Source organism: Acyrthosiphon pisum, chromosome X (assembly GCF_005508785.2).
Source record: "Acyrthosiphon pisum isolate AL4f chromosome X, pea_aphid_22Mar2018_4r6ur, whole genome shotgun sequence".
NCBI lineage: Eukaryota > Metazoa > Arthropoda > Insecta > Hemiptera > Aphididae > Acyrthosiphon > Acyrthosiphon pisum.
Window position 1 is genome coordinate 4,434,893 of NC_042493.1, and position 27,963 is coordinate 4,462,855.

The 27,963-nt window shown below is 27.8% G+C and overlaps 2 protein-coding genes across 2 annotated transcripts; both read left to right on the forward strand.

The window, feature by feature from the left end:
- Positions 1–221: 221 nt before the first annotated feature.
- On the forward strand, positions 222–7,571 carry LOC100159051 (cuticular protein 75). Its single transcript, XM_016803311.2, has 3 exons — positions 222–251; positions 5,653–5,952; positions 6,893–7,571. The coding sequence occupies exons 1-3, from the start codon at positions 237–239 to the stop codon at positions 7,334–7,336; spliced, it is 759 nt and encodes a 252-aa protein (XP_016658800.1). The 5' UTR covers positions 222–236; the 3' UTR covers positions 7,337–7,571.
- A 9,736-nt stretch (positions 7,572–17,307) lies between these two features.
- cp76 (cuticular protein 76) lies at positions 17,308–24,893 on the forward strand. The gene is given in 3 exon segments (NM_001172258.1): positions 17,308–17,465; positions 21,816–22,001; positions 24,176–24,893. Coding segments are annotated over 3 exon segments (669 nt in total). The 5' UTR covers positions 17,308–17,450; the 3' UTR covers positions 24,644–24,893.
- The last annotated feature ends 3,070 nt before the right edge of the window (positions 24,894–27,963 follow it).

Below are 27,963 nucleotides of genomic sequence, written 5' to 3' on the forward strand. Positions count from 1 at the left end.
ATCGGTCTTTTTTTATCTGTTACAACCTAGATCTTACATCGTTGCTAATTTCAGTTGCACTCCGTCGGCGACTATATAAGACGTCCCGCCGCAATCAAAGTAAATCATTTGTAATAGTGAAAAATACCAACTCCGTTGCTGTTCATTAATATTCCAGTGTTCGTATATCGATCATTTACCTCGTGTAAAGACTGTACACATACGTTTCACACTTTAATATTATACACCGCACCACCATGAGCCAATCAAAGGTAAGCGAAAAACATAATAATATTATTTACACACAATATACTACCTACACAACGCGAGTATAAATATTAAAGCACTTTAAAGCGTCTTACACATCGGATATAATTATATTAAATGCATCGTTACTCGTTTGCACACCTAATCATAATATTCTATTCTCGGAATTTCATGTTAAATACTCAAAATAATATTTGCAAACCCTTGCTACAAGTGCCAACGCGTGTATTGTTGTAATTATTGTTATTGTTATTACAAATATTATTAATTATTTATTTTTTATTACTTCACAATCAAATTTAATCAAACAATTCATTCGTTGTTATATTTTATTTTTCACATTAAATTAATTGAAAACAAGATAGAACATTAGTACAATTATAGTAGGTAAGTAGGTACCTAGATCTGCTAGATCTAAAATGTCCCCAAGTTTATAATTTATTGAATGACCATTTCCATTTTCAATTAGTATTATTTTTATTTATATTTGAAATGCTATTTTTTAAATTATAATCAATCCAAATGATCTTGAAGTACCTACCTAACGGTACAACCTAATTTGTATTATTTAAAATATAATAATAATTTAATAATTAAATAATATTATATAAATAATTGTTTAATTTAAAACTTTTTATTTATTGAATACAAAAATAGTTAATAGTATATGTCATTATCCACAGAAATACAGAATACATACAATATTATCCATTAAATTAATATTTATAGAAACTATTGTACGATTAAATTTGTCCATAATAATAACGCATAATACTTTTATAGTGAACATATCCCATTGCCTATGAAAATTTTAAAATTGCAATTCATAAGAACGTATCTGTTTATTAAAGACGCTTAGCAGTTTTACTGCAACCTATTTTATACAAATTTCGATTACAGTTAATCTAATTTAATATCATAAAGTATATCAATAAGAATTTGATAATTTTAATCTATAATATTCTTCCTACTATCTTATGGATGAAATATTATATAAATATTTTTTCTATTGAACAAATAATTCATCACCAGTCCATACCACGTATTTGTTTATACGTTGTTTTATATGTATATTATTGTGTATTAGCTATGTAAGTACTTCAGTAGGTACTTGTGTAGTTGTGTGTACTTTAGTACTTATTTAATACATTCACATAGTCTTAAAGGTATCACTGTAATAGTTTAATTTAAGTTTTGAATTATTTTAATATATTATTATTAGTCACAAAAAATATATTTATAAGAAAAAATATTATAATATTAAGTATTATTCATTAATAATAATGAATTAATAATCGTGGCGTAAGTTATTACATCGGTTAGGCATAAAGTTTAAGTATTTTCTTTGTCAATATTAACAAAATATGTAAACAAAATAACGCTCAATATTTAAAACGAATATTTTGATAATGATTAATGATGTGTATAAGATATTAAATGCAGACAAATATTCTTTAATACCTACCATAATATTATAATGGTAATTATTAATAAACATTATTATAATATATTTATATAATAAATAAAATAAAATTGGATAAACTCTTAGTATTATATTTTAAATGTTGATCTTATTTTTCTATTCGATTTATATACATTTTTTTAATAGAGTGATAAAATCATAATTTTACTTTAAACAATAGTTATATTTTCCTATCTCTTGAAAACGAATACAATTTTTATAATGCAAAAACATTTTAATTTTATACACAATGTACAATATCCAGTACCTATGTTACATATTGTAACTTAAGCCTACAATAATAAGTTCAATACTTGAATGCATAAGAATCTAATATGACGCTGTTAACGTAAAAAGTTTTAACATAGAAAATAGCGCATAGGTATAATATGAGGTATTAGCCCTAGTATAATTTTGTAATGATAATATTATAATATTTGTAAACAAAAAATTGCTACCTGGGAAATATCCGACTATCCATGCTGCACATAAAAAACATTATAGTTGTTTAACTAACTCCAAATGTACCTACCTAATTAATGTCTTATGTCCAATACATTTAAACGACAATTTTGTCTTGAGACTCGATAAGTGTTGATTTACTACTGTTGAACATAATTAATAAATTACTAAAAATAGATTTTTGGGAAGATTACATTATAATGCCATATTACGATATCATAACGTAGTGAGAATAACTTACATATTGTAGTTGAAATAACCCCAAAACATTGCTATAAATTGTGACTTTAAAATGGTTTTTAAATGAGATTTTGCCCTAGCATATCCCAAAGTGGTACAATGATGATTGTTAATTAGAAAAATAAAAAAATTGGCTCCCATACGGGATTCGAACACAAAGCCTTAGAATCATACATTTTACTATTCTAGCGCTATAATCTACCTACCTAACATAATAATTTTTTTTGTGGGGGGGGGGGAGTGAAATAGTATTTATTTTTTTCTTAACTTTTTTAACTATGAGTTAGAAGTTTAGAATCCCCTCCTCATAACCATGCTCCCGATTATGATTTGTATAAATATTTGTAAATACTTGTTTTAGGACAAAAAAAGAAGGATAAAAATAACGTCCTAAATTCAACTAATTATGAATTATTATAATTTCTCAACTTTATGCGTTGGGTTAGCGTATTATTGTGGCTGATATAAATTTTTATGCAGTTGATTTAAGTAATAGATATTGAACATTGTAGTTTGAATTTAAATCAACTACTGTCTACTTTATATTTTTATGTGCGCATAATACTGTTTCAAAGTGAAATAAAATAATATTCATATATATATATATATATTATATTTAATAGCTATTTATTAAATTATATTGTAATTTGTAGGTACTATAATGGTACTATTTGGCACAATATAAAGAATACAATAAACAACTAAATTTAATCGGTACTTTCTATGACGTAAAATGAGAGTGTTGAACATTGTTCAATGATTTTTTTGAAAATGTATGTTTATTAGGCACCTTACTACCTTACACATGCTCGTAGTTGTAGTGTTGTAGATATACTATATGTCTATATTACTCAGGGATGGAGTAGCCGGTCTGGAAATGGGAATTTTCCAGATTGCCTGGACCATATTATGGCCCGGTAATTTTATATATGATTTTATTCACAAAATTAGTAAATTCGTCAACAATGTTTTTGTATTAAAACTTTGAAACTATGAAATAAGATTTCTGGAATGGGGGGGGGGGGGAGCAAAGCAAAAAAAAAACGGCAACCGTTCTAATAACTTAATAAACGCAAAAAAATAAAAATAAACATTATAACATTAATATTGTCAATGTGAAACCAATTAAATAGAGCACCTATATGGCAATTTAACAGTTGTATAGGTACCTACTGATTATTTGTATAAATAAACGCCGAAACACTTTCAAAATTATATTTTTACATTGAAATTGGGAGGATGATTGGGAACAGAAGTAACATGTTTAGGTACACATTTTTTCAGACACCAAAAATTAATGCAACGTTTGGGTACATCATATTTTTAAAATAATACCACATTTGAGCACCAATACGCTTAGGTATAAGCCGTAGGTTCACCGTCACATTATTTTCTATTTTAGTTTTTAGAGTCTATTAGCGTTACCCAGGAGACACCACGGGGAGATTGGCTCATAATCGTTTCCCTAATTTTTTTTTTTTGTTTGGGACCAATTTAAAAATATTTTTTGTATTATATAATATTATATTAAATCATTGGGTCATTACAAAAATATTAAATCTACTTAACTCCAAAATCGTATTTGATTTTAATTACTGCTATCTTATCAATTATAAAATTTTATTTTTTTCCGATATAACATGGACCACGATGTCATAAATATTTTCTAATATTAACATTGTCAAGTTTAAATTCATTATTTTTTATTTAAATGTATTCATGTTATGTTACAGTTACGTTTAGTTGGCACAACAAACAATTTTGCGCTCGTATTTGTTTATTTTAAATTCACTACATTTAAAATTACCAATTATAATACACTTTTTACCATGACAGGTTTCAAAAACTTCAGTAATATTCAGTATTTCAGTATGTATTATGTTTACTCAAACGTTCTCTAAGAATTACCAGGTAAAATTATAAAATACCTTTAGTTCTATGTTTTCAAACGTTGTGTCTATTTATACCCAAACGTGTTAGTTTTTAGGTCCATGTGCGATCTGCCTAAATGACAATCGCTAAAAATAATACGGCCAAAGGGGGGGCATGGACAATTGTCCATAGAAGTTAAACCAAATAGAAAAACAGTGATTGAAATACTTTTATAGTTTTATGAAATTAAAAGTATAAATATTATTATAAATAAAATGAAATGTATTTATATAATTCTATTAAAATAGGTAAATATAAATATATAATTGGAGCGTTGCGAGAAAAACATTTTTGGTGATTTAATTGGTAAATGGTGTGTGCCTTGGATAAATTTCAATCCTTCGGCCTGAATTTTGTTCCAATCTCCACCCCTGAATTATAATAATAATAATATATATCTTAATAATATAGAATAAAGTAAACTTCTTTTATTTTTCGTTACCATAATATATGATTCAGTATATCTTATTATCTTCACTATTTTATGAAAACAAATTGTGCCCTCCGATTCGTCATTCATTTGTCCTTACTCCTTATAATACATCATTATAATTTTTCTTTAATTCACATAGGTACCTACAATAAAACAGTAAACACACAATATGTACCCACACATAATATTACATTTTTATAATTCATTCTTTATAGGTGCTCATTTATTTTTTTCCCCGATATTTCATACTTCCTAAAGAATATTGTAAATAAAATATAAACGTCGTAAATTAAATAGGTTTTTTCTTTGTTAATATTCTATATATATAAGAAAATTATAAAATGTTTTTACCTACTATGATAATTTGTTAGTATCGGCATAAATGATATAACTCAATCAAATTTGTTATTGCCATTAAAAATGATTCTATGTATTATACTATTTAAATTATTAACCTAAAATCAACCTAAAAAGATGTGAATAAAATATAAATACATATAATAAGTAATATTGATTATTATATTATAGGTAAAACGATACAATTTTAAGATTTGATTATCTATACTCACAAAATATAATGTATTAATGTACACCTGCCTAATTGTCATTAGTATACTTAAAACTAAAATGTTAACAAACTTTATTTTGGAAATTCCACAACACATCAATAATAATAATAATAATTAATAGATACAGTAGGACAGTATAGGTGCACTAGTAAGTCGCATGCATATGAGTGTCGAGTGTTATGACATATAGATATTTTGAATTTTCATTGATTACTCAATGATATTATGTATACCTACCTATACATTTGTATAACTTCAAAACTAAATTCAGCTCTTTCATAACCATTAACTATATTTCGTATTTTTAGGCTGTTTTCATTCTATTATTGAATGTATTTTTAACAACATTCGTCTGTGCCCAATATGGTAGACCTGCTGGCAATAGCAACCCCGGATACGGTAGTACAGGTACCAATATACCATCAGGATATTATGGACAAAAAGGCCAATATCCTGGTAGTACAGGTACCAATATACCATCAGGATATTATGGACAAAAAGGCCAATATCCTGCAGGTAGTACAGGTACCAATGTACCATCAGGATATTATGGACCCAAAGGCCAATATCCCGTCGGAGGACCTGGTGGATCAGATGGAAATTCTGAAGTAAGTTCTATGTTTATATGCACATTATATTTTAATACCAAGTATATTTTCATAGCAAGTCGTTACTATTGGTATAAGTGTATAGTTACTAATCGTAATTTTGTATAATGCAAATAAATTCCATAACAAAATACAGTCGACTCTCAGTAACTCGAACCTTGGTAACTCGAAATTATAAATATCTTGAACAAATAAAATTCCCCTTGAAATAACAATAATACTTTTATTTCGATAACTCGACGTTTTTAGTAGGTTGAATTTTACCTTTTTCGCGTGAACTTCGAGTTACCGAGAGTACACCGTGTCACTGTATTAATATTTACCCACATCAATATTGTCATTGTTATAGTAAATTACTAATTAGTTAACTACCTCTAAATACAATAGTGTCAGCCGTCAGCTAAGGTATTTTAGGATTACCTATATACAAATTATAGATAGGAATATTTTCAATCGAGTTAACTACACTTCGGTTAGGTTAGGTTAAGTATAATTATTATATAGTTTTGAATTAATAGAATTTTCTCAAAACTTTTGATTACCATAAGTCATTGAACGATTGAACATGATAAGTTCCCCCATAAGGATTCTGTTTCCTCCTTTCCTTAAAAAGTATAATTTATTGAAATTAGTTACACACTTTTAATATGCAAAACTGCTGTAAACTGTAAATTAAACCATTGTACTCTACACCAAGTTTTTATTATAAGTCCATCAGTTCTAAGTTATAGTTCTGAATTTAGATACAACCATACAATTTTAAGTTCTAAGTACTTTTAACTAGTACAGTAATACCTACAACATAGGTTATATGGTAATATAATACGGTATAGAGTTATATGCTTTACCTATTGTCATTAGTATACAGAGTTCTTAGATATTTATTAGTTTATATTATTAGTTATATTTACTGAACAACATTTTTGTCTGCGAAATGTAGCCCGAGCCGTTCAACTTTGCTTACCAAGTGAAAGATGCACCCACCAATACATACTTCACGCACGAAGCCAACAGTGACGGCAAACGAGTGACTGGAGCGTACAGCGTACTTCTTCCTGACGGTCGTAATCAAGTAGTGACATATTTTGCCGACGAAAATGGTTACAACGCCAAGGTCAACTATGAAGGAGAAGCTAAACCACAACCAGCTCAACCAGGCAGCCAAGGAGGTTATCTGTCCGCACCTGGTTTCTCTTCTACTGCTCCCAAATATCCTCCTGTCCCTATACGTGGCTCTGCTCCTCGTCCCACTGGTTATCCAGGTTCTGCTATTCCTGCTTCTGCTCCTGTCCCTGGTTATTCTTCTTCTGCTCCTACCTTTGGTTCTCCTGCTTTGGCTCCAGCCAGTGGCCCATCGTCTGCCCCAAGTCTTGTAAAGTACTAGTAAAAGTATTCAAATACTTTTTAAGTACTCAAATACGTATTCTAAATACATCTGAAAAAAGTACTTGGGCACAATATCCGAATTACTTAAATACTATAAATTATTCTATTACTATTAATACTATAATTATCCAAATACTGTTTTTAAATACTTTTTTCGTCTTACTTTATATATTGGGACACCAAATTTTTATTATATTAAACAAATTTGAAATTGTACAACATTTTTATTTATAACTCGTGCATTGTTGTATTTTGGTATATTGTAATATTTTTAATGGTGATTATAATGATTATATACTAGGTATCCATTTAATTGAATATATGTCCGTCGATTTCCTAATAAAATTGGAAATACCTTTACTTGAATTATGTATATTATATAAAACATAACGATAGTCGACAGTTAATATATTATATCTATACATTATACACGCAACCCGCATATGGTTATTATTATTTATTCCTGGTAATCCTGGTAATCCGTCCTTGCATTATCGCAGAATATGATTGAATAACATTTTCATTTGTTAGGTACCGTATTAAACTTTCAAACCTGTAGTGCCGTTCTTACAGTGTCCGGTAAAGTGTCGGTTAACGTTGACCGACCGATAACAGATTTTATTATTATGTACCTCAAAATCCTTATGTAGGTAAATATATTATGTGTAATACGGTTGCACAAATTTGAATTTTAATCGTCCACAAGAAAAAAAGTGCTGAGTATATATTTTTCAGATTTTTGATTTCAGTACTCACGAGGAACCTTGTGTTTTAAATTGTTAGGCATTAGCTATAAACATTGAAGGCACATAATCATGGTTTTGACGAATTTTGTCGATATTTGAACTTCGAATGCTTATAAAAACAATTTAATATGTGTATCTTTAGTAATTTTAAATGGCTGTTCATAATATAAGAATAAGTTATAAGGAACATTGTATTACATTTTCAAGTTTTTTGACTAAGTTAAAATGTCTATAAATAGCTCAAAAGAGTCAAATTTGTAAGTACCTATACTGTTATTAGTTTTTGAATTACCTTCAATAAAAAATTAAAAACCGTTTATGGAGAAATAGTTATTTAAAGGTGAAAAACAAATGTCATAAAAATTGAACTTCAAATGCTCATAAAAAAAAATTTAATTTGGCTTTCCAGGGAACTTTTTTTTGATAAAAGTATAAAAACTTATGAGAAATCTTGTGATCATTTTCATACCTTATATATATAAAAAGACATTTTTTAATGAATTTCTAACTCAAAGTAATTTGCAAATATTTGTTTTTTTAATATAAAATATATCAAAGCATTATATTTGTTGATGTTTTCCTAAAAATTAAAGAATTTAAAGTTTAAACGCTTATAAAAATATTGTGCCTATAGCTATGTATTGTGTATATTTTAATTAATACAAGAACAACTTATTTTTGTTTTAAATTTTCAAATTGTTTAACCGAGCGAACATTTTTTTATCGACATTTATAGAAAAAAAATCAAAAAAGTCAAGTTTATATTAATAGCTCAAAAGCTTCAAAATATTTTCAAAGTTTAATTGTGTACTGAAAATGATAAAATAAATAAACATTTGGAGAAAATTTTAAGTTTCTATACAACTATTCATTTTTGGAAATATATAAAATACAATCAAGTATGACAAACACTGCAACTACTCCGTAAATATTCTCTTTTTTTCCTGATTATTTAGAAAAATAGGTACTTTACTTAAATTTATACTTATTTAAATTTTGATTTCTCAAAAATACCAACTAAATCCAATCTTCTCTCAGAAACCACCAACGAAGCATTTTTTCCACTACTCTTCGTGTACATATAAAGTAGGAATATACTGTGCTCAAAGGTTTTAAAATATGGTCGGGCAATTTCAAAACTTTGCGTGCTCAATATCTTAATATTTTTATTACAGAGGTATTCTACTGCCTAATTTACGTTTAAGACGTTTAAGTAGTCATAATCATGACTTAGATGTACTCATGAGCTTAATATAGTTATGAATTTTTGATATACATAAAATGTGGCCATGGCTTAACGTTAACACGGATTACGACGCCACTATAGGCCAATGATATATAATATTTTGTATTCATATTCATAAAAATTTGTAGGTAGGTATTTTATTATAATATTATACACTTCACATATTATAATATAATATGGTAGCAATACATACGAATTGTATACAATAATTGTGTATACAACTTTCTATACCAGGTAGGACCTCAATATTATTATTATTTTTTTTTTATTAAGTATAAAGGCTTCACCATATAGGTCATTAGCCTATAATTATGTATTAATTATATTTATACATTAATTAGTTGGGTAATTACGGCGATAAATTTTTTTATTTTAAATTTATTTATAAGTTGGAATGTTACTTTAATTTTTCTTATTTTGAGTATTGATAATTGATATCAATACCAATGTTTTTGAAACGGAAGTTTTTCATGATCGTTGTGTGTGAAGTGCTATTTTTTTTTAAGTGAAGAAGTGAAGAAGTCGAGTGTTGGATTTTAAGAGGTATTTTCCAGAAAGGATCAATTGTAAAACAAAAAAGGTTTCAGTGTTGATTTTCTATAGGTACATGGTAACATTTTCAAAATATTTTGATTCGTTTTAATCTATTTATAGACATTTTCAATTTTTTGTATTAGTTTTTTTTCGATAAATCTCAATACAAATTGTTTGGTCGAAATACTTGAAAATATAATACAATGTTTCTCATAAGTAGTTATAATAGCAGTTGAGACATAGTAAATATCCATTGCACGATTTTTTTTATAAGTATTTAATGTTCAAATTTCGACAAAATTCTTCAAAATTTTGAAAATGTGTAAATTAGTTTGTAGTTATAAATGTATAAAATGTTCAATTTTTATAACTAAGATTTGAAAGTTTAAAACAAAGACTCTAATTAATAAGTCTTATTGTAACTAAAAAATCTAAAAAATATATAACAATTTTTTTTATAATTATTCGAGGTTCAAATTTGTACGAAATTATAGATATTATATTTAAACGAATAATAACGTTTTTAGTTATTTTTTTATAACTTATAAAATATATTATTCTTTAGTATTTGAAACTATGTTAAAGTATAGTATTTTTTGTACACACAATGAAATTTTCAAACGCAATTTTTCATCAAATATTAATTTAATATACTCTAGTACTCATAGGCGAGCGCACAGGGCAGGGGCGCATTTAAGCGGGAGCAACTGGGGAAAATACCACGGGCGCCAAATTTTAGAGGTGGGAAAATGTTAGAGTGAATTGACCTCTTATAAAGTTAAGAAGTAAGAATATTATCTAGTGAAGTAGTAAACCTCATACGGTTTTTAGATTCTGAGTGGAGCGATTAATGTAATGAATGTATTGAATTTACAATGATGTGTGTTTTTTTTTTTTTGGGTGTCACCATGGTTTGGGGCAGTAAAACTGCTTCGATTTTCTTCAACAGTATCTTGTTCGATAGGCAAGTGAATCCAACTGGTGCATTCGGGAAGTCAACTTTTAAAATTCTTAACAGTTTTCAAAAGCGCCGGGAAAACATAAAAATTAAGGGAAAATGGGAATTTAATGCAAAATTGATTTTGGATTTTGCGTAACTCTAAAACAAATGACCGTAAATACATGAAAATTTCCCTTAACATTTGTATTAGAATTTGCTATACACCATAAAATAATCAAAATATTTTGACTTGTTTTGAACAGTTAACGGACATTATCAATTTTCAATTTTCAATTTTTTTCAACGAATGTCAATAAAATTTTATTTGTTGGGTAAGAAAACTTAGAAATGTAATACAAGTCTCTTAATATATTGTTACAATGACATTTTAAAAATATTAAAAATCCAGTCACAATTTTTTTTCATAAATATTTAAAATTCGAATTTTGACAGAAAGCGCAAAAATCACGAAAAAATGCAAATTATTTTAAGTTAGAAATTCCTAAAAAATTTTTTTTAAATCTAATATTTTAAAATATAATACAAGATTCCTAGTAAAGTTATCAAAAAAAAAAAAAAAATATCTATACGAAACAGTTAAATAAAATTTTTATGAGTGTTTGAAGTTCAAATATACAACATATAGTACAACATTGGATTCACTTGAACATTCACTAAATTTCTCATGTTGCGATTTTCTTATTATGTTGTAATTCAAAAACAAATAACCGTAGACACTTGAGATTTATATCATATGTTTATTTTATCAATTCAATCCCTATACCTACCTACTTGATAACATTTTCAAAATATTTTGATTTGTTTTGAGCTGTATACAGACAATTTCAATATTAAATGTATATTTCTTTTTTTTTTTGGGGGGGGGGAGCGTTAGTAAAATGTTGGCCCAGGGCACATAATGTCTAAATGCGCCACTGGCACAGGGTGTGAAACACCTCGTGGCCTATGGCTATTTGTACGACTTTTATTTATTCTGGGGCTTTGTTTAATGTTTGAGCTACAAAATAAATAGTACAATGGTCAATTATAATCCAGAAAGATGAGGTATGAACAAATCTGTATAACTAGTTAAATAAAACAATCACTAATAGTGATGTAACTCATCACCAATCAATGTTTAAGAGCGATCGATATATCGTGATAATACTTTTACTTATTAAGTCTAATACTAAAATATATAACTTTCTATTATTAAAAATTTGAATTTTTGTTGAGTGACATAATGATTATATTTGACATTCTAGTGTAGTCATTTTATAATTTATAATTTTTTATTCATAGGTAGGTATCTATAGTATAGATTCTATACAATTATAATAAATTATAGTACCTATGTAGTAGGTATAGGTACAAGTATGTACTTGTTTATCTGATGATAATCTATTTGTTGAAACATATAAAAACATTTTTGGGAAAGACAAGTAGCGCGTAGATACTAACCAATATGAGATTTTATGAATTTATAATTTGCATTAAATTTCGTCTACCTTTTTCAGAGTAGGTGGTTTAAGTTAGGTTTGTTAAGGCCCATTTAAGGGAAAGTTTCCCATTTTCTTCATGGCACACCCCAATACCCTATACCGAATTCCGGCGCATGCATATGGTAGTACTAATGGCTAATAGTAAAATAAATTACTTTTATCCCAATAATATCATAAAATAAACTTAGTATAGACTGACAGACAGTCTTCGATCGGAATCATTTTTTGTATACAATTATTTTATATCATTGAATTCGAATTTAATACATCCATTACAGTGACTTCTCTAAACATTTAATATACAGCAGAGCGTTATCCACTTCCCCGCTTTTATATCCTTGAACCACAAGATGCCTATATATATTTCTATAGGAATAACATTTATTTTAATAATGATTACCGTTGTCTAATTTGTTATATGACGCATGGATATCCCCCAAATAAATTCCACTGACTGAGTAATAGTTGCTAATATGTGTTAATTAAAAAAATCATCTTCAAAATGTACTAAAATAATTTTAAATGTTGCTATCCTAGTAAATATTAAACTTGCCTTGAAAACATTATATTTCTATTGAAGTATAAAACAAATGTGGGTTGCCTCTAGTTATGGTTATGAGTACCTGTACCAACTACCAACTACAGTAATTTATTATTCAAGACATCTCTGATTCATAATTATACTGATATCTTTTAAAATTATACAAAAAACATATAATAAATTAAAAAAATTAAAAAATGTAAATTAAAATATTGGAATTGGCATATTTAAATAAAAAATATCCAATTAAAACTCGTTGGGTTTATGTTTATACTGATGACTTAGCATTCCCATTCAAACCTACACGTAATTCTGATTTGTAATAAGTTAGGTATGAATAAAATTCAGTTTTGCAATAAGATAATTTCAGGTCACATTCAATGTGGGCTATCGACATTCACGAATTGCACGAAAAAATTTTAATTTTTAATACGGAACGAACATCCACGTTATTTTGACGAAGAATAATTAGTCAGATAATTAATTTTATCGTGGTTAATTTGAATAATAAAAATGTTATCATACTTGGGTTTTGACCTCTGTATATTCAGAGTCAAAATTCGAAATTATAATTATATTATATATTTATATTATCGATGTTTTTATTGGGAGTCTAAGACGTTATAGGTTAGGTTAAGCCCAAGAGATAACCATTTACCGTGAAAAACCATAACAAGAGCGTACTATTTGCCGGATCGGATAATGATTTTGCTGTTCACCCCGTGGAAATAATTAATCAAAATATAATTCCTATTACATTGTATCTCTTACCTCTTAAGCCTGCTCTTCTTTGCGTTGGAACTTGTGGCAGTGAGATAATATTATAATCATAATAGGTAATATTATTATTAAGACCGATGCTCCTAGGTAACACTTGTTGATACGATAATCTTGATTATAATATTTTTATGCATGTGGGTATTATATTTTTCAATAGCCCCACACCGTGGTATTTATATAAGTACCTATCTATTATACAGTATGTCCCAGAAGTCCCGTATCACCCTTAGTATCTCCGTGGAAAATGAATATATTTAAATGCCGTTTTTTTACAGTCATACGTATGGAAATTCTGATTAAATAACATAGAATTAAATTTTTTTTTTCAAAAATTCAAAAATGATCAAACATTTTTTTTAGGAAAATAAGTTTATTAAATTTCCTAGATAGCCATTTTGTTGATCATATTTTTTAAAACAGTTAAAAAATAAAAATATTAAAATTTAATGAAAATCCCCCAAGTTAGGTCTTATTATTTTTTTTCATTTTAGCCAAAAAATCAGCGTGATTGTAATGATTAACATGCGAATCATATTTTGCTAATGTCGTATGCATGGGTAACATAACTATTATTCTTAGCAATTCACAATAATTATTAGCTCTAACTTGAACAATTTTCATTAAATTAATTTTTTTTTTTAAGTGTGAAAAAATACGATAAAAAAATGGCTATCTTGGAAATTTAAAAAACTTATTTGCCTAAAAAATGTTTTTAATAATTTTTGAATTTTTGGAAAAAACAAATCGAATATTATGCTATTCAATCAGAATTTCCATACTTATGACTGTAAAGAAAACTGCATTTAAATATATTGATTTTCCTCGGAGATACTAAGGGTGATACGGGACTTCTGGGACATACTGTATATACCTATATGGCTATATACCTATTTATAACTACTGCAAGACCATGATTGCGTGCTTATAATTGCTAAGCAATAAGCATATGGATAAAGAGCTTAGATGAGGGATGTACTATATTATTATAATATATAGTATAATGTACCTACTATAATAAGTAAAATTTAAAAAAAAGGTACCTATTCTAAATATTATTCTGTAGAATAATAAAATAAAAAGTGTAGTAAAGAAGGAGTAAATACGGAGTAATAAACGCGATTTCCTTTCAAAAATGCTAATTGTTGGCAACTTTTTTAAATTTAATAAAAATAATTTGTACATTACTTATTTGACTATGCATGTTAGTAGTTAATTTTCTCTCATGCTATATAAGTAAATATAACGACCATTACTCTTATATAATGCGATCCCTGACCCCTGCAGTTTAGGGAAATTGAGCTAAAATACACCTACACTGCAAAATACAAGTATTCCAATCCTAAGTCTTGAGAACAATATCTAACGCTTCAGGGTTTGTTCCTAATCTTGCACTCCACAACGACCCTCAGCTACCCACAATAGCTGAGTAGGAACATAAAAAAATTAGCAATCAATTTCTTTAACCACATCAATTCGGCTCGGAGTGCAAAATTCTACAGACCAAGTGAGTGACCCACTTTCTGTACGCCGACTCAAACATGGACGCCCCCAAATGACCATTTATTATATATTTTTTAAAATCTTCTTAAAACGTAGTAGGTAGTATATTTTATTACTAATGTCATATTTAAAACACAGTACATGGTCCAAAACTGTATATTATCATCAGTACCTAATGACTTATGATACTATAATTATTGTTATTGATATTATATATTTTTCAAATGTCAAAAATATGTAATTTTGTAAGCAATATAATTAGATGATAATGTCAAGGAAACTTTAATTAGTAGAAAAAAAGCAGTAATTGATAGCAAATATAACTTTGGTATTTTTGTTTGAATTTATTTATTTTTATTTTTTTAATACAAATTAGTACCTTTTTATAGTTTGCGAAAATAAGTTATAACTCATTTATATTATTATGTTAGCGTTCATATTATGTTTATGGACGATGTAAGTATATTAAAAATAATAATGTGATATAATATCTATATGTATAATATCTCTATTATGATCTTCATTGACATCGTATAATTAGAGTTAATAGTTATGTGAGCATGAACGAAGTTCATATATAAATATAAGATACACTATATATAAATATTATGTATATATATATATAATATATTAGATTGGTTTTACAAGTATGTTTTTTTGTGTCCGTCACTACCTAGACACTTCAAGTTCAAATTTATATGAAATTGGATACCTATTTAAATGAAAAATTACTATATAAGTTTCTGATTGGAGATATTGTGTCATAATCCTTGCATACTTGTATAAATAATTAAGTTTAATATTTTAAAAAAATGTAATAAAAGTCAAAAATATCTCATTGCTATAAATAGCGTAACTTTTCGGTGAACTTTTTCTTTTTGATGGAGTAAAACTTGTTGGGAACCTTTTATTCAATTTTTAATGTTAGCTATGAAACGTACAACTTTTATGAATCTCTAAATGAAAAATAATTTGAAACATTTTCTGATAGCTATAAATAGATGAAAATTCGTTAATTAACCGATAAAAATCCAACATCGTAAAAATTGTAAATTCAAACGTTCGTAAAAAATTAAAAATTACTTTCGGGTAAACTTTTTTTTTAGATAGGAAAATTTTTGGGGCTTTCTATCAAAATTTTTAATGTCACATGTGAAAGAAAAATTTATAAATTTTTAACTGAAAAATAGTTTGTACCTACATTTTCGAAATTTTTATGAATTTAGTCAAAATTTTGATTTTTAAATTCATAATAAAAAATAATCATGCCTATATATGTTTATATTTTTGAACTTATATTAATAAAACTTATAAGGAATCTAGCATAAAATGTACAGGCTTTTTTTACTTAGTGAAAAAGTTTTAATAGAGAATAATATAAAATAAATTTACAAAATTCGAAATATTTTTCAAGGCTATAACTATATATAATACTATATAACTAGCTGAAAATGGGTCAAAATATTTCGAAAATATTACCATTTATGGAAAATACTAATATAAATATTTGGTAAAAATTTCAAGGTTCTATGGTTATTAATTTTTGTGTTAGGTACACCAAAAAAATTAATTCTATTTTTTTTTTTAAAACTGCAGGTTTTGCGTAAAAAATAACACTTATAGTTAACTTATTTTTCGTTTTTCTTGACTCTTTCTAAAACTATTGAATTTTGACCTTCCAAAAGTACCAACTAAATTCACTTTTCTACGAGAAAAGATGCTGATCTCGAAAATCAGAGCATTTTTACTACCCACAATGTTGCTAACAGAGAGGAAAAAACCACATATTGTAAAATCGATGCATTGTTATTTTGCTCTGCTCAGAATCTAAAAATTTTATTTAATTTTTATAACTGATAGTGTCTAATTTGTTGTTCCTAAATGGCTGATTCTATGCTATTATAATATCACAAATAATTCAAACCTGCAGTAGATATCTACGACGGTAATTCGGTATTGACTTTGGTATAAGTTAACATCAGCAAACGCTAACAGCTAGTAATATTATACCTATAAATGACAATATATATATTTTAATATAGCCTGTGTAGATGAACTAATCAAGTGCCATCTCAGTCATTTTTTTTTTTTTTTGTACAACCTAGATCTTACAACTTATGCTAATATTTCAGTTGCACTCAGTCGGCTACTATATAAGACGCCCCGCCACAATCAAAGTAAATCATTTGTGACAGTGCCATCGAACGGGAAAAATACCAACTCCGTTGCTGTTTATAACTATTCCAGTGTGCGAATATCAATCGTCTACCTCCTGTAGATACTAAAATACTGTTCACACTTTAATATTATTCACCACACTACCATGAGCCGACAAAAGGTAAGCGAAAAACAATAGCGCCTATATTATAGGTACACACACTGTTTATACTGCACAAAGCACAACGTGAATATTAATGTTATCTCTATTAATTAAATAATTTTATATATTAAAATATATATATTAGTTAAATGACAAATCCATGGACAGTATCTATTTACTCGTTAGCATATTATATAATCGTTATTTATATTTTATTCTCGGAATTTCATGTTAAATATTCAAAATAATATGGGTTGTTGCTATTGTTACAAGTTACAACACGGGTACCTATACAATTAAATTTAATCATACAATTATTCATTCGTTGTTATATTTTATTTATTACATTAAATTAATTAAAAAATATTCTAGGTACCTAGATCTGCTACATTATAAAGTGTCCCTAAGTTTATAATTTATTGAATGATCATTTTAATTTTCAATCCAAATGATTATAAGTAAGTACTTGTATACTTTTGAAATGTTTACTAACAAATATTAAAATCTATAGCAGTTTGGTAGGTATCCAATCATAATACTAAATAATATTATTGAATAATGATTTGTAATAAATATAATGCGAATTGTTTGATCAAAACTTTCTATTTATTGAATCCAAAAATAGTTAATACGATACATTTTCTACAGAATGCATACAGGTTCCTATCCTCAAAATTAGTTTGTATAGAAACTATTATAGGATTAAATTTGTCCATAATAGTAACGTATAATAATTTTTCTAGCGACCATTCCTCATTGCCTATGACAATTTTCAAATTGCAATTCATAAATACCTACCTATATCTACTATAAAGACACTTAGCAGTTTTACTGCAACCTACTTTATACATTTAATATATATAATATTACTAGCTGATCCCGTGCACTTCGTTACCCGTTAAATGTACAAACTGTATATGACTCAAACTTTGTTCAATGCTTTATTTAATATTCGGTGTGTGATGTTCTAGATTTATCTTAACTTTTCTGTTGCCCAGGATAAAAATTCTGATTCACAGCAGTATATTATCAGGTAGGCAATCTACCTGCGGTAGATCGCGGACCCCGTGCTGTTTGTACGTAAGTGTATGATTTATCTCTAAAATATCAAAGTTATACCAAGTTTGTCATTTTTACTTAATCCCACCTACGATGAATTAATATAATCAAATAATACAAAAACCTAACCTAACCGTACTAAAATCCGATGAGTAAAAAAAACCAAATTTAACCCTCTTTAAATTAGCCTATCTTCTCCCCAGTGGTCTAATCTACCCACAAATATTAGTTAGCCCCTTTGCGTTTTCTCGGCATTGAAATATGTGCAAAACAAACATAAATAGGATTAATTTAATTATTACTATAGTGATAATGTATTTAATCTTTGATTGAATACAAATACATATACATATACATTTAAATATTAGACTGTTTTACGAAAGCAATAAATTTTATTTTTCTTTATTATATCGAAAATATATTGTTAGAAACGTGAAAAAAAAATCTGTATAAGTTAGATCTCTTATAAGTGAAATCAAAAAACATTTGTCGTAAAACGTAACTTTTAATGCCATAGACGCGCGTGCCACGGAAACAAATAATAAAAATAACCACATATACACTACTGTGTGATTAATATTGTGCACTTAAGAGGCCGTAACTTCGGAATTACTTATAGCACAGCATACAAACTTAGATAATAGCCGATTCTCAGACATATATATTATACAAATAATAATATTAATCAACAAACATTCCAGATTAACCAATAGCAACCAATATATAATACACTATTATTATTTTTATAATAATATTATTTTTTTTTATATATATAACCAATAGCAACCATTTATAAACAAATATTTCTACCGTAAATTATCAAAATCCCTGTTTGAGCACTTCTATTATTTTTTTCTGGACAACCCTTATCACTTAGGGATATGAAAAATATATGTTAGCCGATTCTCATACCTACTGAATATGCATAAAAAATTTCATAAAAATCGGTCAAGCCGTTTCGGAAGAGTATCGGACTAACACTGTGACACGAGAATTTTATATATAAGATTATGATATGATAAAGTTGTTATACTTGTTGTTATAACAATAAGAATTTGATTATTTTAATATATAATATTTTTCTAACTTTCTTATGGATTATAACTTAGAAGCTGATAAAAAGTGATGTAAATATTTTTTTCTATTGAACTTATAATTCATTGCCAGTGCATACCACGTATTTGTTTATATATTGTTTTGGGTGTGTATTGTGTACTTTTGTTATTTAAAACAAATATTTTTTATAATATGTATAAGATATTAAAGTTCTCACAAATAATACCATATAAAGACATGTTTAATATACATTACTATAATATTTATATACTTAATAATTTAAACTTGGATAAACTCGCATGATTATATTTTAAATATTGTCAAAATATCTTATTTTATTGTTCAATTATTATCATTTATCAACTTCAAAATTCATTGGGATATCGATAAAATCATAATTTTACCAAAAACAACAGTTATACTTTCCTATCTCATGAAAACGTAATGCATTTTTGTAATGTTTAATATACATTATTATAATATTTATATAGTTAATAACTTAAACTTGGATAAACTCACATGATTATATTTTAAATGTTGATCTTATTTTTTTGTTCAATTATTATCAATTTCATAATTCATTGAAATATCGATAAAATCATAATTTTACGAAAAACAACAGTTATACTTTCGTATTTCAATAATATTCGTGTTCAATTTTTGTAATGCAAAAACATTTAAGTTTTTTATTAACAATGTACAATATTATCCAGTAAGTACTTGTACATTGTAATTTAGTGTTTAGTCTACAATATATACATTACTTGAATACGTATACGTATCTGGTATCTAATACGACAATGATAATTTAAAACTTTTAAAGTTATAACCTACTAGCTGACCCTGAGCACTTCGTTGCCCATTAAAAAAGCCAACTCTATATGTGATTTAAACTTTGTTCAATTCGTTCTTTAATATTCAGTGGAATAGTGTTAAAAAAAATCATAAACATATTGCATACGAGTCTGCAATGAAGTACCACATTTTATGTCTTTGCTGTCCTTGCTATCATATGTAGCACATACCTAGGTAATCTACTGAAGAGTCTGAACATAGGGACATTCCGATACTACCGACACTAGTAAAGTATCGATACTTTGGTTGGTCTTTGGTCCTCTCCCATTTTAAATTAGCCTATCTTCTGCTCAGAGGTATAATCTATCTATGCATATAAAAATATCTGATCCCGTTCACTTCGTTGCCCATTAAAATTGCCAACTCTATATGAATAATATGTTTTACATATCACCATGAAATTTCAAAATAATATATAATTGGTTGCCGTGGTAATACGGAGTTACACACCGACGAAAATCTCAAAATAATATATAAAAAATGGTTGCCATGGTAATATGTAACGTAACGTTTTCGATTCTATGTGCCAAAGCAAAGACATAAAATGTCAAAATTAAAAACTTTCATCTAGAATCTTGAATCTTAAAATATTTGTGCAACCACTTTAAAATGCGAATTTTGGAAATTGTTTTCTTAGTGCACACTTACGTGGTGGTGCGAAGGTACCGTGAACATTGCAAGTCTCAAGCTATATAATTGTTTAATTTCTACGTATTTCGGAATGGATTTATTTTTGTAAAGATTACGCCTAATACGTAAACCTTAAGATCATGTAAACATTTTATTTTTTTTTAAACATAAATAACGTTATTATGAATTTAATATAGAAGCTAGGTGTACCAATCGTGCCGCTGACTTTTTTTAAAATCTACTAATGTCCGATGTTTTTGTAGTACCTACCTACCAACCTACATTGTTTTAAATTATATCCAACCATTCATAATATATTGAAACAAACCGTTACCCGTTAGTTAATGACCTCGATTTATCCCATTTAAATCTCAATTAAAGAATTTTTAACACAATAATTTTGATGTGTTATACCAAATATATAATACAGGTGACAGGTCTGAAATTAGCTTTATTCACTACCTATTCATTAAAATATATTGTAACTTGTACGTAATGATGGTACTATTTGGTATAGTATAAACAATACTTCAAAATGTTATGTATTTTTAAATGTTTACGTCAATAATTTAAAAATTGGTTGAGCATCAGAACATTAACATAATATTAATTGTTAGCTACTGGCGAGGCCGTGAGGGAAAGGGGCCCTCACTTCCAGCCTATAAATGACTACGATCTTGCATGTAATATATATTATGTATACATTTGTATAATTTCAAAACTAAGTTCATAGCTTTCATAACAAATAACCATATTTCGTCTTTTTAGGTCGTTGTCGTTCTATTATTGAATGTATATATTTTAACATCATTCGCCTATGCTCAATATGGCAGTAATTTTGGCGATAGCATCCCCGGATACGGTGGTACAGGTATCAGTGTATCATCAGGAGATTATGGATATAAAGGCCAAAATTCCGTCGGAGGACCTAGTGGATCAGATGGAAATTCAGAAGTAAGTTATATGTTTACCTATATGCACATTGTATTTTAATACAAATTATATATTTTCACAATAAATCGTTACTATTGGCAAGCTAATCGTCATTTTGCATAATGCAAATAAATTTCATAACAAAATATTATTATGTACCCACGTCAATATTTTCATTATAATAGTAAATTAGCTAACTACCTATAAACAATGGTGTCAGGCTATCAGCCGTCACGTAAGGTAGGTATTTTCGTACTATATACAGATTATAGATAGGAATTTTCTCAATCGTATTCATTGCACCTTGTATAGTTGTATGGTTTTTAAATAGAATTTACTAAAAATTGTTAACTACCATAAGTCATTGAACACATTAAGTACATCTATAATAATTCTGTTTTCCCCGAGGTTTTCCCCCTTTCTTTAAAAGGCATAATTTATTTCTCGAATATAGTTTCAAATTTTCAATATGCAGCAATAATAAAATGTACACTAATTGTACAGTTAGTATTTATTACAAGCAGTGGCGCCGAACCCATGTATTAGGTGTAGCAGCTGCACACCTATTTTAAGGGATGGGTGTACCCCCAAAATTGGTGGCTAATCGTAATCCTAAGTATAAAAATATATTGTACAAATATAAGAAAGATGACTTCTTAAATAGCCAATAACCAATTAATAATTTAATTAATAGTTTTACCATTAATAAATAAATTCTAGTATTTATAATCAATAGTATTGTGTAAAAAGTCAAACATTTCTGATAATACAGTACATTTACTATTTTTATTTCACAAGTGATAAAACAATTAGTAAAAATTTTACTGTGTAAATGTTTAATCGAATCGAATTAGTTTATTTATATTGTTATATTTCGACAGTGAATATTGTTTTAATAATTTTATCCAATAAGTCGTTAACTTTTTGAAGTTTGGTATTTATATAGTGTTCATAGTAAAGTAAAGTAAAGTAATTTTTTTCAATTAATTTAATTATTTTTCCTCGACTTAAAATAGGTGTCAACAGTCCAACGTAGTACTTAGCACACTAAGTTTCAAACGTGAAGTGATATTTCGTCAACCACTTAAAATGTGGCTGCAGGTCGTAGTTATTTTAATGTTATAGTTGTAGTTATTTTCTGTTTAACCTGAGTTAATATTACTTATAAATAAGTATTTAAAATAAGGTAATTATGTATAGGTACCAATGCAGACTAAAAAATTTAAAATATTTTAGACATTAAAATATCAGGTCTATATAAAATGTAGGTACTTAAGTATTTGATTAAGATTTTAACTCATTAAGTTACCTAATTATTTTTGAATTACAACAAAAACATGAAGATAAATTTAATTCAAAACTGGTGTTGTGTAAATATTTCCGTTTTACCGCTGTTTTAGTTGCCTAGTTGTTACCTATTATTTGCAATAGTTAAATAGGAATAACTTATATTTATAACTATTTTAACCTTGTTTTGAACTTTTAGTTCTAAGCAATTAAAATTGAACATTATACATATTTTTAAATACAAAATAATTTGATAATGTTTACGCGATTATGATCGATTTTGTCAAAATTTGAATTTAAAATTCTTAAAAAAAATGTTCGCTTTAATCTTTATATGTTCATTAATTTTGAACTTCTCATATGGGTAAATTTAGGGGTTTTGGGTAAGTTTATGAGTTATAAGTATTTAAAATTTTGATGGGTGGAGTGGAGTGGTATGGGTTTACCCCGCAAAATGTTTGTCCACTACTCAGCTTGTCTAAACATCAAATACTTATAACTCATAAGCTACTCGCTCTACATTCGATTTTAATGAATCAAAATACTTCGAAAAATATTCTGCTTTGGAATATGAAATTAAAGCTCTATGTTAACGTTCAAAAAAGTAAAAAACTCAAAAAAATAAAAGGATTAAAAATATGATTTTTAATAAAAACGTTGTTTTACAAATAGTTTCACTATGTAAAAAAAAAATTTCAAAAACAATTAATACATTTTAAAATAATGAGTGTTTTTTTATGCTTAATGATTCACCTTATATGTGTTATATGGCTATTATACGGTATTCGTGTATAGGCTTTACCTATTGTCATTAGTAGTATAGACTAGAGTTATTAGATAGTTATTACTTATTAGTTCATATTATTAATTATATTGACTGAACAATATTTTTGACTGATTCAATGTAGCCTGAGCCGTTCAACTTTGCTTACCAAGTAAAAGATGCACCCACCAATACAGACTTCAAGCACGAAGCCAACAGTGACGGCAAACGAGTGACTGGAGCGTACAGCGTACTTCTTCCGGACGGTCGTAATCAAGTAGTGACATATGTAGCCGACGAAAATGGTTACAACGCCAAGGTCAGCTATGAAGGAGAAGCTAAACCACAACCACGTCCACCAGGCATCCAAGGAGGTTATCTGACAGCGCAGGGTTTCCCTGCTACTGCTCTTAAATATCCTCTTCCTGCATATGGTTCTGCTCCTAGTCCCGCTGATTATCCCGGATCTGCTTATTCTGCTCCCGTCTCTGGTTATTCTGGTTTCTACGGTGGATCTCCTCCGGCACCAAGTTATCTCGTCCAAATTCCGACTTTCAAAAACGGTGTTAAGGGATCTTCTCGACCCAAAATCGGGGATTTTGATTTCGATTAATAACGTTTCTTTAATTGATTAATTTTAATATTTTAAGCAATTTTTTGCGCTTGTAATTAAATATGTATAATTTTTTTTTTCAAAAACAGTCAAAATAAGATATAAAGTAGTCGCCGAATTATAATAAATAAATATTTAATATTTCGTAGAACAAAATCTTCATAAATGCAAACCGTATATTTCGACTTATAATAGTTACAATTTAAATTATTTTATAACTAGGTAATAAAAATATTGTTTTTTTATAAAATGCATGTTATACTGTTATATCATAGTAATTATTATTTATGAAATAACATTTATCAGATTTGTCATCAATAATTTATTTTGCTTTTTGTCAGGCCCAAAGTCATAACACAGTCTTATAAGTTATAACTATTTCGGGTTCTCTAAATAGGCACGTAGCTAAGGTGTTGCCTGAGGTGGCCCGACCAGCCTAATTATTTACTGGCCACCTCATTATATTGTTAAAATACCCAAGGCTCAAATAATTGAGTAAAAAATTGAAACCATATCAACAATTTCTATTATGCTATTTTCTATTGTTACATAATTATCTTTAACGCTGTGTTCTCAAGACTATTACGAATATAAGTGAATATTACAGCTTGTATAATTGATCGCATGTGACGCAATTCGATTTTCGGAGAGCCTGGTGTGATTCCTAGAACGCCTAGAACTCGGAATAGAAATCGTTCATAAATAATCGTCGTATTCGTCGTGTTAACGTAGGACACAATGCATCTATGATCTATATTGTGAACCCTCATTCCTATTTCATTCATTTGGCATTTCCTATCACGGCACCATTGCTTGGTTAGTGATGGTTAGCTTCGTAGCACGATAATTTATTATTATGCGTATTATACGCAATAATATACGTAGTAGGTACTACTGAAAATAAAACGATAAATTATCAAATGTGTCCAAATGAGTAACTTAAAAAACAACCACTGGCGAGCACATATTAATATATTATGTTCCTGATAAATTTTTACACGTCGGTGGTTTACCTAAATTCTTCCATAAGTGTAACATGCAGATGTCGACGTTTTATTTTAGATTTCCTATAACCCTAATCATATATTGATTTAATAATACACCATTTTCAAAGTTTAAATTACCCAGACAATCCTGTGCCTGTACGGCTAGCAGCTATATGATATACAAGTAACAATTAGTATAGTATAACAGACTATATGCATAGAACTGTTCAAAATTCTTTAGTTAAATTTTTTTAATTTTTTTATAATGTTTTTTGGTATAATATTTATAAAATTTTAATTTTTTAGCGCGCTTTACCTATTATACAGAAAAAGCAATAATTTTAATGGTACTTCACATAGTTTGTTTCAAGAAATTACGGGTCGACATTTTTACAGTCGGCATAAATTATATTCCAGTCGGCAAATACTTGATCTCACCTCTCCACCACCCCCCCCCCCCACACGGTCAAAATCGTATAACCGGCCCTGAGATAAGTCACTGTAATGGATGAGTTAAATTTAAATTCAATGACATAAACTCGTTGAGTTCATAAACTTCATTTTAAGCGAAGACAATCAGTCAGCCTATAATATTATAATAGAACTAAGTATATTGTATGATATTACTGTCATTCAAGGTAAATTATTTTACTATAAGGCAATAATTTACGTACTATAGTTACTAGGTACCACTTACCCAATCAGAAATTTATGTCTTACGCCGATTCTCTTAAAGGGCGCTGTAATGCGCCTGTACTGGCTACCAACAGTCGGCTGGCCCTTACAGGCACAGTACTGGCCAAAATTGTATCCAGTACTCCAATAGTACTGGCAGCAAGTGTTAACTCAATACTGGCATACTACAGGTTCCGAATGAATAGTGAGCAAAGGCCAGCTAGTGTATTTATTGTAGTTGTACCAAGCCTTGGCACTAGTACCTACATTACGGGCGCCGGGCGCTATAAATTATTAGTAAAAGCTAGCCCGTGTATCTCGTGGTTGTGCCACTAATCGCTCTAAAAAATATACTATATGCCAAATATGCCTTTTCACCCAAAATATACAAAAGCATGCACTATTAAACTTAATATTTTTCTTAGGTACGACTATTGTTATGAAACTAACTTGTATCTCAGTTAGCATGTTATCCTATGTTGCAAGAAAAACGTGCAAATGCATGAACTTATGAGACCTGATTATATCATATTATATGTATAGATGTTTTGCAAAAACAAAATACTATTGGATTGTGTACTTGTGAAGCTATATTTTTTAATTGATTTATAAACAACTTTTATCTTTAATTTTTCAAATTGTTTGTCCGAGCAAACATTTTTTTATCGATATTAAATCGAAATAAATCGAAAATGTCTATAATAGTAATATCTCAAATTGCTCAAAAAGGGTCAAAATATTTTGAAAGTAAAATAAATAAACATTTGGTGAACATTTTAAATTTCTATAAATGGCTTTTCATTTTTGAATTACAAGAAAAACAATCAGTTTTGTCGAACGCTGCAAGTAATGCGTAATATTCTATTTTTTTCCTTATTTTTTTTTTGTTTTTCCAGATTATTTTGAAAAATAGGTAATTAGAATTTTCAATTTTGATATCTCAAAGCACCAACTAAATCCAATTTACTCTTAGAAACCACCATCAAAGTTTAAAATCGAAGCATTTTGTCTACTACCTATCGTGTAGGTACATATATTATGGCACCAAAGTTTTTAAAATGTGGTCAGGCAATTTCAAAACTTTGCAGCCTCGATATCTTAATTATTTATAATAGAGGTAGCCTACTGCCTAATATACGTTTAAGTTTATGATCATGACTTAAATATATACTCATGAGCTCAGGGGCGGATTGGCCTATCGGGAAATCGGGAAACTTCCCGATGGGGCGGTTCTTGTGAGGGCCGGCAGGGCTGGTATAATTATTATAATATATTTACAAAAACAAATTATATTTTTATAATTTAAGCATAATATATATTAAGAAAATCAAATACCTACGAAGGTATTATGTTTAATATCTTAAACTATTGCAATTCATAGAAGGAATTTCGGTATTTACACTATTTTCCCTCCAATTCATGCTAATGTATTATTTAGAAATCTGTGGTATTGGTATTTTATTATTTATTTTTTATATTGTATGGTAGAATTCAGTTAGTTGCGTGATAATATTGATAACCTTATTTTATCATTATTTATGTGTATTTTGATTTTGAACTTTTTTACACAAACGAGTTACCGAGTTAGTTACAATACTTACAAACGTGTGTTTAGTGTAAAAAATTAATTGAACTGTGCAATTTAAATAATGTGTGAAG